The sequence below is a fragment of the Aythya fuligula genome, chromosome 6 (assembly GCF_009819795.1).
Source record: "Aythya fuligula isolate bAytFul2 chromosome 6, bAytFul2.pri, whole genome shotgun sequence".
NCBI lineage: Eukaryota > Metazoa > Chordata > Aves > Anseriformes > Anatidae > Aythya > Aythya fuligula.
In genome coordinates this window covers 19,131,678-19,150,169 of record NC_045564.1, presented here as the reverse complement: position 1 = coordinate 19,150,169, position 18,492 = coordinate 19,131,678, and the positions used below count along the sequence as shown (strand labels likewise).

Genomic DNA, 18,492 nt, shown 5'->3' with positions numbered 1-18,492 from the left:
TCCTATCTACCAAATGTGTAAGAAATCCACTTTGCCTTATTCTTGATTCTATTTTTGTTCTTGTGCTTTGGGTACCCAGAGTAGACTTTTTGGAAATAATACTTGACCAGGTGATAAAACAAGCTTGTGCAGAAGCGAACCCAGAGCACGGTATAAGATAGAGCAGCGATTTTCAATAGGGGGAAGATACTTAAATAGAGAAAGCAAGTTGAGGCTCTCAGTCCCAGTTGCACAGAGGCACTGAGTTGCTTCCCTCATATAGACAGAGTTTCAGGTATGGCCATTTCCTCAGAGTTGCCCATCTCCTGGCTGCAGATACTGGTCCTGTGTTCTCATTGCTGTGAGTTTCAGTCTGAATGTCCAACTTCCATGTTAATGTTCACAAGCCCTGTGTCTCATGCCCCTAGAATTAGGAACTGTTATAAGTTGCCCCCTTAATTAATTTTCAGAGAGCATTGCATTAATAATAGAAAGGAATTTATTGAGTAAGCAACAGCAAGCAAAACAGCGCTGGGCGGCCGGGGAGTCTCGGCTCCTCCAACGGCGCGCACCTCACCCCCGCCAGGGTCCCTTTTTATATCTTGGTAATTCCGGGATTACGCAGCACATCCTGGTATATTCTGCGACTGCGCGCACTGTTGCTAGGGGGTCGTCTCTGTCCCTCTGGTGGTCGTGAAGATGAAGGCCGTAGTCTTCCTCCGCGTTGTGGTTCAACTTCTTTTTTTTATTTGGTCATGTTGGCCCAGCGTGAGACAGGAATGCAGGATGTTGATACACTAGTTTAGCAACTTATCAGGAGATGGTTACATGAACTTTGCAGCAGTGTCTTTGAACAAAAGAGGCAACTGAGATGCAGAAGGAGAGAAGGGGAGGGGGTTCTCTTTTTTGTTACATTAAGCAAAAGAATTTTCATAGTGTCTAGCAAAGGAGTTTTCACAACTCCCGTTCCTCAAACAGAACTCCTTGTTTTTATAATACAAAAGACAATGAACAAACATTTATTGTGTATTACAATCCCTCCTTTTTCTTTTAGTTACTCATTTTGTTCATTGAATCTCTGCAATGCCTGGCTACTAAGAACTAATGTTTCCTTGATTCCTTTGTTGGTACTTATTGGCTCGTATTTGGCATGTATGAGCATTAGATGTGCCGCTTCTAAACATCCCTTTACAATCGCAATCAATTTATTAAAAATACATGGTCCAAAAGTTAGTGCTATTATTAATAACAACAAAGGTCCTGCTATTGTTGATAATAAAGTAGTAAGCCAAGGTGAATAATTAAACCAAGATTCGTACCAGCTCTGTTGGGCTTCATTCTCCCGTTTCCTTTTTTCCAACCCTTCCCTGGGTCTTGCCATTGTATCTCTTACCACTCCAGTGTGATCAGCATACACAGCATTCCTCTTTCAGGGCTGCAAACAGCCCGTCCTGTTGAAAAATACCAAATCTAATCCCCTACGATTTTGTAACACTACCTCTGAAGTGACCTGATAGATTTTCCAGGGCCGAGATGGATTGTTCAGTTTGGGTCAGGTAAGTAAATTCTTGATTTTGTTTAACCAATGAGGCTACCCTGGTCCCCACTCCAGCTCCTCCCAGGATTATTAGGGTGGCCAAAGTTAGAGCCGTGAATGGTTCCCGTCTTTCCAGATGATAACTTGCCACTGTGTGCTGGGTATACATACAATCCTCAGGGTGGTATAGAATCCTTGGTATAATTATCACCTGTATACAAAAATCACGAGACGCATTAAAGAGTTTTAGTGATAGACAAAGAGTTACGCCCACTCACGAACAAACCCACCTAGCGTTGTTGGCTGGGATTAGCCACTCGGTTGATTGTTTTCCATTCTCCATGGTATTACATAGGTGACACTTCCCACTAGGAACCGTGCCCACACACCTACCACCTCCAGTGACTTGTGTTAGTCTTACCCTTATGTCTTTTCCCCAACTGCAATGTAGAGGGCTGTTCTTTGTGCAGGTGGGCTCCCCAGGATCCCCAATAGCATCATAATATGAAGGCCTTATACTAAAGCATAATCAACAGTGTTTTGTTACATTTGGGCTTGTTTTGTTTAATAATTGGTAGCTGGCATTCATGACCCCCCCATATGTTATTCTCAACTATGTTATCATTCTCAGCTTTACCTGAGCTTGTAGGGCTGCCGAGGGTTGGCACTGTAGTATTTTCCACAGGCTGGATTCCCTGGACATTTTCTGACAATACCTCATTTGTTCCTACTGCCTGGGGCCCATCAGCATCCTCCTTTTTATTAGTATGAGTCCTCCCCTATCTGTTCCGTGTTCGTAAAATCTGACATTTTCCTAGTACCCAGCTAGTATCGTCCAAGTTTGTTATATTTATATATAGAACCTTGCAAATTTCTTTATTTCCGTGGAAGGTTCCTGTATACCCTATACCATGCACTTGCCACCTGTAACGGGGATCCACTTGTCAGTTACAACCTTGCGGCCCATATCCCACTTGTAAGAATTTATTCCGACCAGCCCCGAGTGTCCAGTCCGTAGCAATGGTTTCACACCCCCAGTATGCACAATAATATGCGTTTGGATAATTACAGTACCCCTTTCCTGGGTTAGAACTTGGGCAGAAATAAAATCCTGATAGGTTAAAGCATGGCTGCACTGACGCCAGGTCACATAATGTGATGCGGAAACTGGGAGCACCCGCTGTCGTTGTTTGCTGGATGATGAATTGATCCTCCCATCTGATTAAGCTCCATTTAAAAGGCTGGTGGGGATGCGCAGACCCATAGCTGACCAAAACGATGATACTGACTCCCATGTATCGTAGGAGGTGGTCGGAGCCCATCTAAATTGTCGACCCCTCAGTCCCCCACCGTTTTCACTTCTCTGCCTCGCTTGTCAGTTCGGTTGCAGCGAACTACAAGGTATCAGTTCTTCTTGGCAGCAGCAGTGTTCTTCAGGGGAACCTAATAGGGAGCCTCCGAAACAGGGCCTCCTCCCCTTCCCACGATACACAGATAATACACAATACTTATCGAGTCCGCCTTAGTGTCAGCTTCAAGTCGTCAGGGCCTGGAGCTGCCTCCCGTTTACCTTCCCGGACTGGTCCTTTCACACAGCTGGCATGTGTCCATCCTTTCTCCGCAGTTCGAATAGCCGTTTCTGTGGTAAGCAAAACAACATAGGGGCCTTCCCCATAGTGGTGTTAAAAAAGTCTCTTTCCAAGTCTTAATTAGAATTGAGAGTGATCAAGTGGCAATTCCAAGTCATAGGGCATACCATATAGCATTTCAAAAGGAGAAATTCCTATATCAGTTCTGGGCTGCGTCCATATGTTTAACAGTGCAAGAGGTAAGCATTTTACCCAAGAAGCCTTAGTTTCCAGCACAAGTTTTGTTAGTTGTTTCTTAATTTCACCATTCATTCGCTCTACCTTTCCAGAAGAGGAGGGGTGCCAAGGGCTGTGAAAATCCCACTCAATCTCTAAGGCCTGCTTTAATCCTTGCAGTAAAGCTTTACACCCATTCAGTCACGTGGTCGATTAGGACAAACAAGTAACTCAGTAAAGTCTACCTGTATACTTTGGAAAGGTCAAAGCCCTGTCTCCCGTCCCCCTCTAGATAGGTTACAGAAGACCATTTTATTTACCCTTTGACATATAGTACATCCTCTGCATGTGTGCTTCCCTGAAGTATATATTCCTACACAGACATGCTTTCTTAGAACAACATCACACATTGCTTGCACCTCCCAATGATTCTTCTGATGTAAAACAGTTATTTGCCTCATTATCACTTTATTCAGCATTTCTCTCCCATCAGGGAGTATCGATTTTCCTTAAAATGATCCACATATTTGTAACAATAATACCTCCTTGGGAGGTTGTAATTGCCCCAAAATCTTTTTTAGAATTTACCCAAATAGATAGGTGGCCCTGTAAACCCCTGAGGTAAAATTGTCCACCTATATTGTTGCTTCTGCCCCCATTTCAGGGTCTTTCCAGTCAGAGGTGAATATACGTTTGCTCTCAGGGCCTGAGAGCACTCCATTAATAACACTGTTATTCCAGTCTAACAATTTACTAGTTGAATGCCCAATTTAATCATCAAATCCCTTCCCAACAAGTTAGTTTCCGCCTTGGATACATACAATAATTGCCCAGTGATCATTTTATCCCCTGGTCTCAGCTTGGTATCCCCCAAAAGTGGCACTGTTATCCCAGTCCCTTCTACCCCCATCACATTTAGGGTTTCATTAGTTAATTTAATCCCTGATGCTTTACAAGTCAGTAATGATTTAGCTGCTCCAGTGTATTGGGTTTGATGGCAAGGTTTGAGGGTGTGTGAGGGGTGTGGGGGTGGGAAACTGCAGTGGCAGCCCCCGTGAAAAACAAAGCAAAACAAAAACAGAAACCTCCCCGTGGTAGATAAGGGACAATTTCATCTGGCCCTAAAGAGGCCCACTGCTGCCCAGAGCCAAGCCATAGCAACATAGTCCGTGCCTCTGTGAGAGCACATCCACGAAAACAAACAAACAAACAAACAAACAAACAAAAACCTGCTGCTCAACAGCAGCTGGGAGAGCGAGAAACCCCCCCGCAGACACCAAAGTCAGTGCAGAAGGAGGGGGAGGAGGCGCTCCAGGCGCTGGAGCCGAAGCCCCCCTGCGGCCACTGGAGAGGCCCCTGGTGGAGCAGGCTGTTCCCCCCTCCCTGATGCTTGGGAAACTGAACAAACACCACAGCAAATATGCAAATATACCAAAACTTCTAGACTGTTACTTAGATAATACCTACATCACCTTTCCCTGCTCATTCAACTTCGAATACCTTTAACACTTTCCACAAACCTTTTAACACTTCCTTTATCTTTCTCTAGCCTTTACTTTTCTAATGCCGACATCAAAGGCTCAGTCAGGGGCCAACTTAATTCCGTACCTTTTCCCTCCAAGATGCTGAAACAACATCAATATACAACATTTCATCCTGTTTTCCTTCTTTCCACAAAAACAACATTGACTGTAGTATGGTGTTATAATTAGTAGTTCCATTTAGGGGCCACTCCGCTCCATCCTCTACTTTATAAAGTGGCCACCACTGATTACAATATTTGATAAGGGCTCTTTTACTCACTGTACCCTCTCAGCCCACTATATCCCTCCAATGTGTTAGTATACATCCTAGGAGGCTTTTCCTCGGGGTTTCTTTGCTTTGAACTTTTCCTATTGTAATCTACAGTGGTTAATATTCCACCGTTTTCCTAGAAGATCTTTACTAGTCAATCCCAATCCCTCCAAAATCCACAATATACAGATACACAAGTAAAAACAGACCACTGTAAATTAACTGCCTGTAGACAATTACACTGGGGACATTTAAACCTGATGAGCCGATAATATACCTGGGCAAATTTTGTTCCCTTAGACATACACCTCAATGGCAGTTCTTATATTTACATATTAACATATGTATAAAAGAACACTTTAACAAAAATGCCCGGGCTTTTATATATACAATATACAATGTACAGTTATTATTCCAGTTAGAATTATTCCTCAGCAGCTGCAAACATTATGCCAGTTGCCATTAAAGATCGCTTACCCTCCTCCTGTCTCTTTCTTAAAATCTCAGACGTCCCCGGAGTTAATGGGGACTGCCACATATTCCTAGTCACTAATCCCTGAGTGCTAGAATCAGAGTTGTTATTGGCATCCCCCTGGGGTTGCAGATTAAGAAGCCCGGGAGTCGGAGGGGCTGCAGGTGGGGATGGTGGAATATAGGGAGGCAGTGGGGCTGGGATCTCTAATTCTCGGTTTTTCTTGTGCCTCCCATCCCCTCCTTTTTCTTTTAGAGGATATAAATTGGCTCGAGTTTCCGAGCTGATCCACAAATGTGCATATTCACTTTCTTCCAAACTAAAAGGTTCTTTTGAGTTTACATAAATATTTAGGGCCTGGCAAACCCAATCTTCAAAGGACCCAAATACGGGCCAGTAAAGGTGGTCTCCTCAAATCTGTTTACCACCCCAAACTTCAACACAATAATGTATCATTTTTACTTTATTCCTTCCCCGCCTAAAAGGGGAATCCTCCCAATTTTTAATCATTAATCCCGGGGTAACCTAACATCAGATGTTACCCCGCCCATGGGACCAGAAGGCTTACTCTTCTTCTGTCCCATCTTCTGGAGCGCCTTCACACACACACACAAATCGCTTCCCCCTTTTCGTGGCCCAGTCCCTCGCGGGATGTGGGAACCGCACTACCGAGGGGTCCGCACTCGCTTCGTCCGCAATTGGACGTCTCACAGCGACACGCTCCAGGATACCCAACCCCAACCGAACGGATCACCGGCCTATACTTACTCACTCCTGAGTCTTCGTTCGGTCTTCGTGCACAAAGATTACTAGGGGTTGCCGGCTTTATTTGCTTGCTGCCGAATTTAGGGTTCGTCGGTGAAGGATTTGAATGAAAGCAGTCCTAGCGAAGGCCGCTGAAATCAGCGGGGCGCCCCCTCCGAAGGTCTTTCAATCAGATTGCCTTCATCCGAGTCACGGCACCAAATTTTGTTATAAGTTGCCCCCTTAATTAATTTTCAGAGAGCATTGCATTAATAATAGAAAGGAATTTATTGAGTAAGCAACAGCAAGCAAAACAGCGCTGGGCGGCCGGGGAGTCTCGGCTCCTCCAACGGCGCGCACCTCACCCCCGCCAGGGTCCCTTTTTATATCTTGGTAATTCCGGGATTACGCAGCACATCCTGGTATATTCTGCGACTGCGCGCACTGTTGCTAGGGGGTCGTCTCTGTCCCTCTGGTGGTCGTGAAGATGAAGGCCGTAGTCTTCCTCCGCGTTGTGGTTCAACTTCTTTTTTTTATTTGGTCATGTTGGCCCAGCGTGAGACAGGAATGCAGGATGTTGATACACTAGTTTAGCAACTTATCAGGAGATGGTTACATGAACTTTGCAGCAGTGTCTTTGAACAAAAGAGGCAACTGAGATGCAGAAGGAGAGAAGGGGAGGGGGTTCTCTTTTTTGTTACATTAAGCAAAAGAATTTTCATAGTGTCTAGCAAAGGAGTTTTCACAACTCCCGTTCCTCAAACAGAACTCCTTGTTTTTATAATACAAAAGACAATGAACAAACATTTATTGTGTATTACAGGAACCTGAGTTTCTGAATAGATAAGGTCACTTCCTGAAAGCTGTGCTGATCATTAGAGTGTGCTGCACAGCACTGCAAGTATTAATAAGAATTCTGCAGAACATAATACAGAAGAACTAGAAAATTCTCTTGAGAGAAGAAATTGATGTCAATTTTTTCTTTCATCCTGGCAAGGCTTCTTATGTTGGTTGCTACTTTCTAATTGCTATCAGCAGTATCAAAAGACACAAAGTTATGTTAGAGAACTTTCAGCCTTTGCCCAGAAATCATTGATTTCATTCCAGCTGTGCCATATTCAAAGTTAATTGGATGACCCAATTTTAAACCAGAAATACTGTATGAACTTAGAGACTGTATCGGTGCAATTATCAGCTGCTTGAAGAGCACATCTATGGTCTTAGGTACAAAAAAGCTGGAGGCCAAAACACAGCGTTGGAAGCACATTAGCTGCTAATGACTGAAGAGAGGCGACTAGGGGAATGGGAACGTATACAACAGCCATATAATAAAAGTCAGCCATTTCCATTATAGTCAAATTCCACTTTGTAAGAGATTACTATGAAAATGATTTAGAGAACTGTGTTCATTGTTAACCCTGCACTGCAGTAAAGCATCGTGCTGCTTCTTTCCATGTGCCGCCGTATATTTGAAATAGATCAACTGAATGAGCATTCAGGAAACTCTCTTAAGTTCCCTTTACAAAGTAAATCAGGCTGTAAGTTTTGGATTTCTGTTTCATTCATCATGTGCTTGAGAACTCCTCATGTTCTTGTTAATAATTCAGCCTTCAACTGTTCTAGGTTTATTGCTCAGAGGGACAGCACCTTTTGCAGAGTCCAGCATATGGCCACCAGGAGCTATGTCAGGTAAGGATGCAAACTTTAATTTTTCACCTTATTCTCTTTTATTGTTAATAGCTTTGTAACAGAACCGTACTGCATGCAATCAGGCTCCTGTATATCAACAGCTGTTTGCTGGGGTAGCCTGTTACTTTGAAATAGCTGGAGAAATGCCAAAGATCTCAAGTGTCTTGAAAGCTGTCAAGCTTTTACTTTTTCTTGTTTGTTGTTACAGCGTCTGAGAACTCAGCAAGTCCTGAAGCAAACTGGATTAGGTAAGAAAGAATTTTTGAACTTAATCTCCTATGGCATCTTTGTGAAAAACAAATGTATTGTGTTGTTCTGTCTCCCTTCCCACAAAATAGATAAGTCCTATGTGATACTACTAATAGATAAGTCCTATGACATACTAATGTGTCATAATTATATTCCAGATGGGCAGCTAGTATCTATGAGGTTTTGCTCTGCTTGCAGCTGTATTTCTTAACCTTTATTTATTGATTGATTTATTTCTCAAGCAATGAAACTAAAACTATCAAGCTAGGCAAAATATCTGACTCCCAGGTTCATTGTAACACCAAGTCCATAGTGAGAGGACTAATACATTGCTCACTGAAAACATGTATTCAAAATAACATTGGTTACTGACTCTGCTTTGCATCTCAGTGCGGCCTTCATGCACTTAAGGCAGCACAACTGTATTTGACTCGGGTTGCATTAGAAGTGTTAATCCCATTCTGTAACATTCCTGAAGGGTAGAACTGCCCTTGTGATTGTGGTCTTCTTGTTCAGCTACTTCTCTTTCTACTCCTGTTCAGAAACTACTTGCTAAGCAGAGACTTTTGAACTGTATGGTACATGGCATGATGAAATACAGGTCTCTGTGGCTGGAAAAAATCTTAGTTGTATTTCTGAGGGAAGTCTTCAGCCTCATCTTGGAGAGAAACTACAGTGTTTAATTTCTGCAGGCTTTACCTGTTAGTTTTCTTCAAAGGAATGATTGTTATAAATCATACCTTAACAGCTGCTAGTCTTGAGTTAGGAGTTTGTAGTGTTGATGTTTTTGATGATGGGTAGTGCCTACAGTATTGGAAACGGAATAAGCTTTTGCAACCTTAATGCTATAAGGAAGAACGGACTGTGAAGAATGCAGCCTGTACTGCTTTCATTATACCTCCTGCCTGGAGAATCGACTCATAGCATGTTTTTTTCCTGTTTTAGTTCTTTGCTTAAAAAAAAAAAAAAAAAAAGAAAAAAAGGTAGCTTACTCCCCCATCAGGATTCATGGCTACATCAGTGTCAACCTATTGTGAAAAGAAACTCACAGGTTGAATAATATTTATTTTTAAAGAAAAATCAGTTTACTGAGAATATTAATGCTGAAGGCATCACAGGTTCCAACTAAGGATTTGCATATATAAGTGTTAAGTTAAAGATCTTGCATGCTTATATGCATGTTGGTAGTGACAAGAGTAGCTCTTTCTGAGACATTGTGGTAATGGAGCTAATAACAAAACAGTTGGTGCTGTCGCACTAAGGTGATCCTCACTCTTGCAAGACAAAATATACTTAGATTAGCACAAAACATTAGCAAAATATAGTTAGATTTTTGCAGGGGTAGGCACTTATCCATGTATATAAAAGATCTGATTCCTGTTAGCCAGCAGATGCCTCTGTCTTTGACAGAGCTGTCTTTGCAAGATTTGTAAATCAGTAAATCAGTAGAATGCACATTGATATGCACTATATGCCATGGTTCCCTCTGCAAAATGCTGTGTGACCTGCAAATGTATAAACACTCTGGGGGCTAGGTGGAAGATCTTGGAGTGATGAAATGATACCTTTGGGTAAGACTGCCCTAACACCTATGGATTGCTGTAGTACCATGTGAAGCCCTTACTTTGTCCTTGACACAGTTCCAGCTCTGTCATGGAAGCTGCTAGCTGTTAAGTTGTGCCTTGTCTGTGCTGCCTTCCCAGCTTTTCCCCATTCTTGCCATTGGACTCAGGTGTGGAAGTCTCAAAGAGTCCACTAACTGTAGTCTCCTTGCACCAGGTGTGTTATTTTCTGCAGTGGACTGTCAGGAGACAGAAGGTTTTTGTGGAGCAGTTCCTTAGGAGGGCTCAGGATCCCTAACAAACAGCACCCTGTGAAGGCCTTGGTAAAGGCTTTGTAATGTCGCGTTGTCAGGGAGGTGTCCTGCAAAGGGTCCTCCTCCTTAGGGTTATAAAGACCTGAGGGTCAGTCCACAGAACACACCAAGACTCTTGCTGGTAGAAGATGGTTTGCCTTCAAATGCTCAGCAGCTTACCCCAGGTTCTGTTGTCTCATCAAAACATTTGCTTTAAAATTGACTTTGAGGAGATTAGCCAGCAAAACCTGGAGGTATAGGGTGAGATATGTCGTTTTATAGGTTTCTGATCTCTAATTATATCAGCTAAGTAGTCTAGATACTGCCTATGTAACCGTCATCTAGTTACTTCACTTGTCATAGAGAAATCCTGTCATCTTTGTATCATGTCCAAACAACCTGTCACTGACCTATTTGTTATTTGTTTGCAAAAGCTGTTCTGAAAGGAAAAGAAAAAAATTAAAAGCCCCAACTTCTGTTATTCAAAGTATGTGATATTTCTGTTGCTAACATTTTTCTTCTGTGTATGGAATAAACTCAGACTGGTTGTGTTAACTAGACCAGGAGAACTAAAAAGCTTAGAATGGGATGGCAGTTTTCTTGTCTCCTTGTACATTTTTCACACTGTGTTTTAAACTTCCTGGAGGACTGCATGATAGATGCAATTAATTCCACCTCATTTGTAAGAAGAGGGCATGTTTGGTGCACATCTTGTTGTCTTCACTTATTCTCCCACCGTTTCTGTCAATAGTTACATGGGTGATCTTTATACTTTATGTGCAGCCTGTGAAGTGGATATAAAGACCTGTCAGACTACCTTTTCTAATACATTTTCTTCCGAGGAAACAAACCTAACATAAATGTCACCTGCAGTATGAGCAACTGTAGCAGATGAAGCTTTGAATTAATGGCTCTGAGAAGCAAGCCAGGGGAGATTATGAAAAGAGATAAATACAGTAGGTATGCTACAAGATTCAAAACATTTTCTGTGATTAAAAAGGACTTCAAGAAAGAAGAGTGTATTTTCAAAAAGTTACAGAGTATTTTAAAAGAACCCATCTTTAGATTGTTGTGCTCTTGGAAACCTGTTCAAAAATTATTTGTATTACATTTACAGCAGAAAATTCCTCCATTCATTTAATTGATTTTTTTTTTTTTAGCTGTGTGGGTCTTTCTTTTGAAAAAAAAATACTTTGAATATACTACTTTAAATTTGCTTGCAAAAGGTACATAGAATGATGCTCCATGTTTCATGGCAAGATCCTTGTCTTCATGAAAAATGATCATAAAACTAAACTGTCTGCTGTGTGGAAGATCATGTATATTGTGATCAGATGTAGAGGAAGGACCAGTGTTAGTGTCAAAGAAGTGACTAAGTTTAGCAACTGATAATAAATAGAAAGGTTAATGCAGCTCCCCTGCTGGTGTTCCTGTCATAGGTCCAGGGAACTGAGGCAATTTATGCTAGCAGAAGGTTTGGAGGGTCTGCAGAAACATCTAATAATAAACTAAAGGAGATGAGCAGTGAATCGTGTAAATAGGGTAAGTTGCTTTTCACTAGTGGTAGTTTGGACTCTTTCTAGTTTCAACAGTGAAGGACTATCACGACTGACAGTAATCATATATATGCCATAACACAGAGAAACTGGCTGCCTTAATAGCTTGATAAAAGGCATTTATGGTGGCATATGATTGCAGCCGAGAGCCTCACTGAATTCAACAGCACTGTTGAGACAACATGCTTAGTTTCACACCCCCTCATAGCAGCTAAATAGCCACTGTGAAATGAACACCTTCCTTTGCCCAGTTGTTGAAAGGCATTTGGAACAAAGAATTAGTCTACCCTCTGTGCAGGAAGACGACAGGCTGAAAGACTGGGCATGCATGTAAAACGAATGCTAAGAATACAGTTCAGAGTACTTGTTAAATCAGATAATGCCCTTAAAGTTATAAACAATTGTGGCAGAATTGTGTCCCTCCCCATCCCACCCTGCTGTTGTCATAAATTATGATGATGCTTCCACATGTGAAAGTCAGAGTTTCCAGGGGCGTGTCTTTTGCAAACTGATGAACTCCACAACAATCAAAATGGGAAAAACAGTGTTTTAGCCTTCAGTGCTAAATGTTCAATGAGGCTGCAATGCTGCTGCTTCCTCAAAGCACTGTTCTTTGTCCAGAAATCTTAAGGCTTCCTCAGATTTGCCTTCCCATGCTGCAGTCATTCCTCCTGATTATTGGCAAGGTGCTCCTGAAGTGGGAAGTAATGGAGTGGTTCTAGCTGCCAAATATGAGTCAGTTCCAATTTTCAGAGTTCTCTGGAGAACGTTAGTCATAGCTTCTATTTGATTGGCAGTAGGAGCTCTCTCTGTTGTCTGATTGTCCTGTACTTACTGCTGATAACCTGTGCATATACAAACTCAGGCATTTCGGTAGTTTCTGTTCAACTCTTATTTGCATTTTACTGCAAGTTGACTGAAAGAAAATAAAGGAATATTAATCTTTTGGGAAGAAAGAACTACAAACAGCTCCTCAGGGAGCACTGACAGAAGCTCTGATGGCATACACATAAGGCAGGAGACTGGAAGTATAATCTTAAACCACGGGGAACTGGAAACCCTCTGGGACTGAGAACCAGCCATCAGCACTGCTCAGTGAAGCAACATGGAGGCTGTAAATGAGGTGTTTGAAAGTCAGGAATCTGGTAGTAGAGTGAGAGCTGCTGAAGCGGCTGAAGAACAATCCAGCAATCAGCACTATAGCTCTGTGAAGGCTCAGTAAATGATTTTTTACATGATGGGGCTCTGGAGGAGGTCCTTGCTGTAGTCGCTCTTAGAGAGTGAAAGAATTCAGTGCATGAATGTTTTCTAGATCTATAAAATCATACTTTTCTTCTGAAACAGGTTTGTTTCTGGTCTGCCCCGCTGTTCCGCCACCCCACCCCCCAAGCATGCTCGTACAGTAACTGGGAATTTCGCTTGTCTCTTTTTTCTCATTATCCAGTTGGTCTCCATGCTTGCAATCTTTCATAAGAAGGACTATGTTGGTTATTCTCCCCAGTTACCCATGTGCTCTTCATGCTGTTGAAATGAGATGGAAAGACGGTTTTTGTCTGAGCTCAAAACTTACATTTTTGCATGAATGTGTTTTGGTCATATTTCAGGTTCATTTTCCAACCTGTATATCTTCTACAAACATAGAAAATTACCAGAGGAAAGATATTCTTTAAAAATACAAAATTTAAAATGATCATTTGTAGGCAGTTTTTATCATTTTGTGTATTTAGTTTCATGCCTTTAGGACTACTAGGAGTGGTAGTTTTACTGTATAACATCTTGCTTCTGTTTTGGTATAAATATGAGTGTACAGATCTTATAAAATTTTGTGACTTTCAATAGTCAGTGAATTTGAGGGAATATATGAATGGTTCTGATACTAAGTAGGTTAGTGTCATGTGAATTCCAGTTAGGAATGTTAATCCAATATTTACTATGATTTTTTCCTCTAAGAACTCAGCTTTTTTGTCCTGCTTTCCTGTCTGCTTTTCTGTTCTGAATGCAGCCAGTTACAGATACATACTCTGTCCTAAAACAAGTAATTAAGTAAGGGGTAGTAGTATGGGAAAGCTACATCCAGTGATTCTTCTGTCTGTACATCAGTATCTGTATATCAGTAAAAACTGTCTGGAGTGCAGCCTCAAAGTAACATGAATATCTGCCAAAAGAAATTGTGAGGATTAATGCTACTGGGACTATTTCTTGTAAGGATACCATGAACATTGTACATAGATCTGTGGTCTAACCTGGACGTTATTCAGATTTCTCTGAGCCTTAACAATGGCCCATCTGAAGAGATGCAGAAAATGGAAGTGTGATGTTTTAATGATGAAAACTTCTGTAAACTTTGGATAGTGCAAATACATAAACCTTATTTGTGTACCTGAAATACGGAGTCATCTTTCTCAGAAAGTTTTAACTTATGTCCTCTACTGTGTTGTACAGGAAAGGGAAATTAATACGAGTGTTTCAGGAAGCATCTTAATCCAACGTTCAAAATTAAGTGGAGGAAAGGTCTTTGTCAGTTCTGTATTGCACAAAAGAGAAAAGGCTATATTCCTACTTATTAAAGTCCCGATGACAAATGGGTATGAATATTTCATCAGCCAGAGGACGTAGTCTTACACTTCCATGAACTTAAGAGACTTAAAGAATCAGAATCATTTTATAATTTGTGACAAAGACTAATTTTGTTGAATAATAAATTCTAAGTCATGAGAATTTTGGAAGAACTTTTTATTTAATTGGAGGAAGAAAAAAATAAAGTTTGAAAGTTATTTTTGGGGCAGGTGATTTTTTAAAGCAGGTTCTGAAACAGGGTTCAGCTTTACAGTTTGAGGTTTTGCATAGTTAAATCTTAGTTGTCTGAATAACTACTTAGTTAAGGAAGAGCAATGTATCCTTATGTCCTCAAATGATTGTATACTCTATGCATGTACATGTATGCATTAAAAAAAATAGGTTTGTTTACCTCAAAATATGTATCTTGTATATTAAACACCACATCCTTTTGAATGTGCATGTTATATGTAACGAGTATCTAGTGTAAGATATGACCATTAAAGTTTAGTCTAAAAGTCTGTGAATTCTTAAATTTATCATTTATTACAGGCAGTGCTGTAGCATGCATATCTTCATCAGTCTTTCTTTAAGCAAGTAAAAATAGAGACCATGAAAAAATTGTCTGGCTGGGGGTTAGCCAACCGTCCAATGACTGCCAGACAAGTCCGTAGCAGCAAGGCAGGCTTAGGGTTTGGCCAGGAGACCAAGTCTGTGGGTTAGGGACTGGGTGTTAATGACTGGGGTACGTAGCTGTCATTTAGCTCTAGTAGGGACCAAGGACAATGGGCTCTTGTTAAATGCAGCTCCTGACTGAAGCAGGCACATTGCAGACTTTCACAAAATGATGTAATCCATTGTGCTTCTCACGTATCTTTTGATGTGCTGAGCAGTATTCTGTGCTGGTTCTTACACTCGATATGCAGTTTTGCCTGCTGATCTTGCTCAAGTCTGAGCTTACTTGTCTCTCTGCTGCAGGTCTCTTTTCTTGGTATGTTTTGGATTCCTTTGCTGTGTCAGAGTTCAACCCACTCAAGATAAGATTAATTCTGGCGTGGATGACTTCACCTCCTGACAAAATCTAATTGCCTTGTCAAGGAGTAATTCTGGATTTTGCAGTACTTTCCTTTTGAATAATTATGATAAGATCTTTTATCAGGAACTTATATAACTCCCAAACTTGCATGATTGTATCTTCATCATTTGACAGACATGGATTTTCATTATTTTCTTTGTACACATAGAGAGAATTTTCAATGGCTGTAATTTTTACATGGAGTGCCTCATTCCTTCTGTTTTTGTAACACTGCACTGTATATCCTTTCTACATCTGAATTAGCAGAAAATTGTAAATTAGAAAAAACTGCATCAGAAAAAAACTGCTATCGCCTAGCTGTTTTTCTTTACTTTTCACTGGCATCCTGTAGTTGAAGGTACAGAATGAACCATGGTTTACAGCTCCTCAATTTTCCTCCTCATTTTTGTGTTCCCAGAGCCCAGGAGTTGAGTGAATCATTACTGAAATCACAGTAGGTCTGAGATCCTTTTTCCCTGAAGATAAGACACATGAATTTGCAGTTTTAAAATCAACAGTCTTTGTAAAGCTCTTTTAATGATCTCTTTCAGCAGTGACAAGAGGAAAGAAGTAGTTGTAATTTGTACAATTTTCTACTATTCCCAGTAGTGCCTCTGCTTCCAGACTCATGACAGCAGTGTTTTCCCCCATGTTGTGGACTGAACTAGACAAGGGATCTGTAGCCCTGCCTTGGATCTGCTTTGTTACAACATCCCTCAAAAATAGGATTGTATGCTGAACCAGTAACTCCAGCAACATTTGTTGTTAAATACACAATTAAACGAGACAAACACCCTGATTAGTGTGTCTCCTTGAAGTATGGTTGTTAATTTATAAGATAACAAATATAAAAAAATGTAAATGTATACAGAGTCTTGTTTCTGAGATTTAGCAGCTACTGTCATGCTTCGCAAGGGGCTGACAGCTTGTGAAAAGTTCAGTCAGATGTGAGTAATCACCAAAGTAGGTTAAGGGGCAGGTGAAACTGTTCACATCAGCCTCTCCAGAAGGTGGCAAGCAGTAGTTTGATGGAAGGAACAAATTACTCCCTTCTTAGATGAATAAGTAGTGGTTTGTGTTTTAGGGGAGGGGAAAAAGAGGAGTTACCCCAGAGACAGGGATGGATTGTAAAGCAAAAATGATTGCTGAAGTAGGATTCTCTTCTGTGAGGGTATATAAGCTGAAAAAGACCTGTGAAATTATTAGATGTGAGAAACCTGTAAGGCTGATTTAAGTCTAGATGGGCATAGACTTGTGTCTTTTAATATTTGTTCTCTTGTGACTTTGTAAACCTTGGTGAACTGCATTGTCTACTGTGGCTATAGTAAATAAATCCTGTTATTAGCAGCTTATATTGACCTGGTTTGAGTGAGGGATGATATCAATACAGCCGGCTAACTCCGAGGAATTTGTGCCTGTAGGCTCTTGCAATCTGTAGGTGGTAGTGAACTACTCTCAGGCAGCTAGCAGCCCAAAACATTTCTTAGTGGTTGTGAAGGATAATGAAGTTGCAGAGGCAAATGCACAAACCAATAACTCAATGTCTAAAATGAAGAGATATTTCTATTTCTGAAGAGGAAACCTCTCTGGAATGGTAGTGAGAAACCCAAGGATTGCAAAAAGAGTGTAAGGGTAGAGAATGTTATTCCCAATTTTACAAACTGGGAAATTAGAGATAGGGAAAAGTGGAATAATATTTCTAGGGTACAGACAACATCGTTCTGTCCTGATATGTTAACCTGTTCCTATGCTCTGCCTTCAAAATAATTTTTTCCAGCTTCTGTAATTGCGTCTCATATGGTAGTTGGCTTCACTAATGTAAAGGTTAAGCATAACATTAGGTCAGCATTCCTCTGAGATAACATCCCATTTTTAGAAGGAGTTCAGTTTTCATTAGTGAATTAACTGGTCATATAAATATTTATGACTATCTCAGATGTCCGATAACAATAGGAAATGAATAATTCATTGTAGAAAATTACCTTTGTACAATTGATACAACAAGGATATCAGTCAGATATGGCAATTTCCAAAAAGCAGCACAAAATACTGTTTTTGCTGGAACACCCCCACGGGATTATCTTTTTGATGCAACCGTTGGTGTTCTAGACTATTCAACAAACCTTCTAATGTGTGAATAGTAGTGGTGTGAGGAAAGTGCTTTTACAGAAATGTGTATATAATGTGAGCATATTGACAGTTTGGACAATTTAGGGAATCTCCATGCAGTATATGATTTCAGTTTGATGTTGGGAAGTTTGTGTCTAAGTTTCTCAGGCTACAAGCATGATTTGGATGGGGGTGTATTTGCATTGTCTGATCTACTTTTGCTTCTGTGGATTGTTTGAAATAAACCTTACGCCTGCCAAAAGCTAATAAAGAAGAAAATTCTGATGAATGAATGGCTTTAAATGTGTTGAATAATCCATGTGACAAGTCAGATATGAAGCCTTAAGCTTAAACTGGGAGGCAGACTTCAGTGGGAGGTTTTGGTTACACAGTGGGGTTGAAGAGGAACTGTCTAAGGATGAAGGCTGAGAGATTAAGGGACAAAGATTATTACCAGCTGTTTTAAAGGAAAATCAGCCTTTCTGTTCACAAAAGGGTGCTTGCTACTGAGATCGGGAGGAGTGACTTATAAAAGATCCATGGTGTTTCAGAGTGAATGGTACAAGTTTGAAAGAAGATGTTGAGGACTCCTGAGTATAGTGGGTTAAGGTGAAAGAATTTGCAATATCAGAAAGTGGAGACAGGGAATTTTTATGACAAGGTGTTTATTGTTTTAACTGTGCACTTATGCTCCATGTAATAGCTAAATTAAAGTGGTCTTCAGAAACCCTGTTAAGTCTGCATATTGAAGTGTTCCACATTGTAAGTATACATACCCTTATTGCAGAGCGCTGCAAGAGGATGTCAGGGCACCAGGAAAGAGCTGCCAGCGTACCTGTGCAGCTAGCGGAGCTGGTCCACAGGTCGCATTTCTGTGACAGGAGCAGACAGTGAAGCCAATATGCACACGCGCTGAGCCTCAAGGGACACTTATAAATGTACCAGTCCATGGGATTGTCTGTCTGCAGTGACCTGGGGACAGGCAATGAGGATTCTGTGTGGATATTCCAGCAGACTATCAAGTGTAATGTTGCTGTAATCTTCAGAGAGATGCTGGCAATGTCTGTGTAGG

General features: G+C 41.0%; 1 protein-coding gene across 1 annotated transcript in view; it reads left to right on the top strand.

Annotated features, from left to right (window-relative positions):
* Positions 1-12,785: 12,785 nt before the first annotated feature.
* The window catches only part of MYO3B (myosin IIIB), a 186,012-nt gene continuing 180,305 nt past the window's right edge, over positions 12,786-18,492 (top strand). Inside the window, exon 1 of the mRNA XM_032190017.1 lies at positions 12,786-12,898. Within this exon, the coding sequence (XP_032045908.1) occupies positions 12,786-12,898 (113 nt within the window). The remainder of the gene's footprint in view (positions 12,899-18,492) is intronic.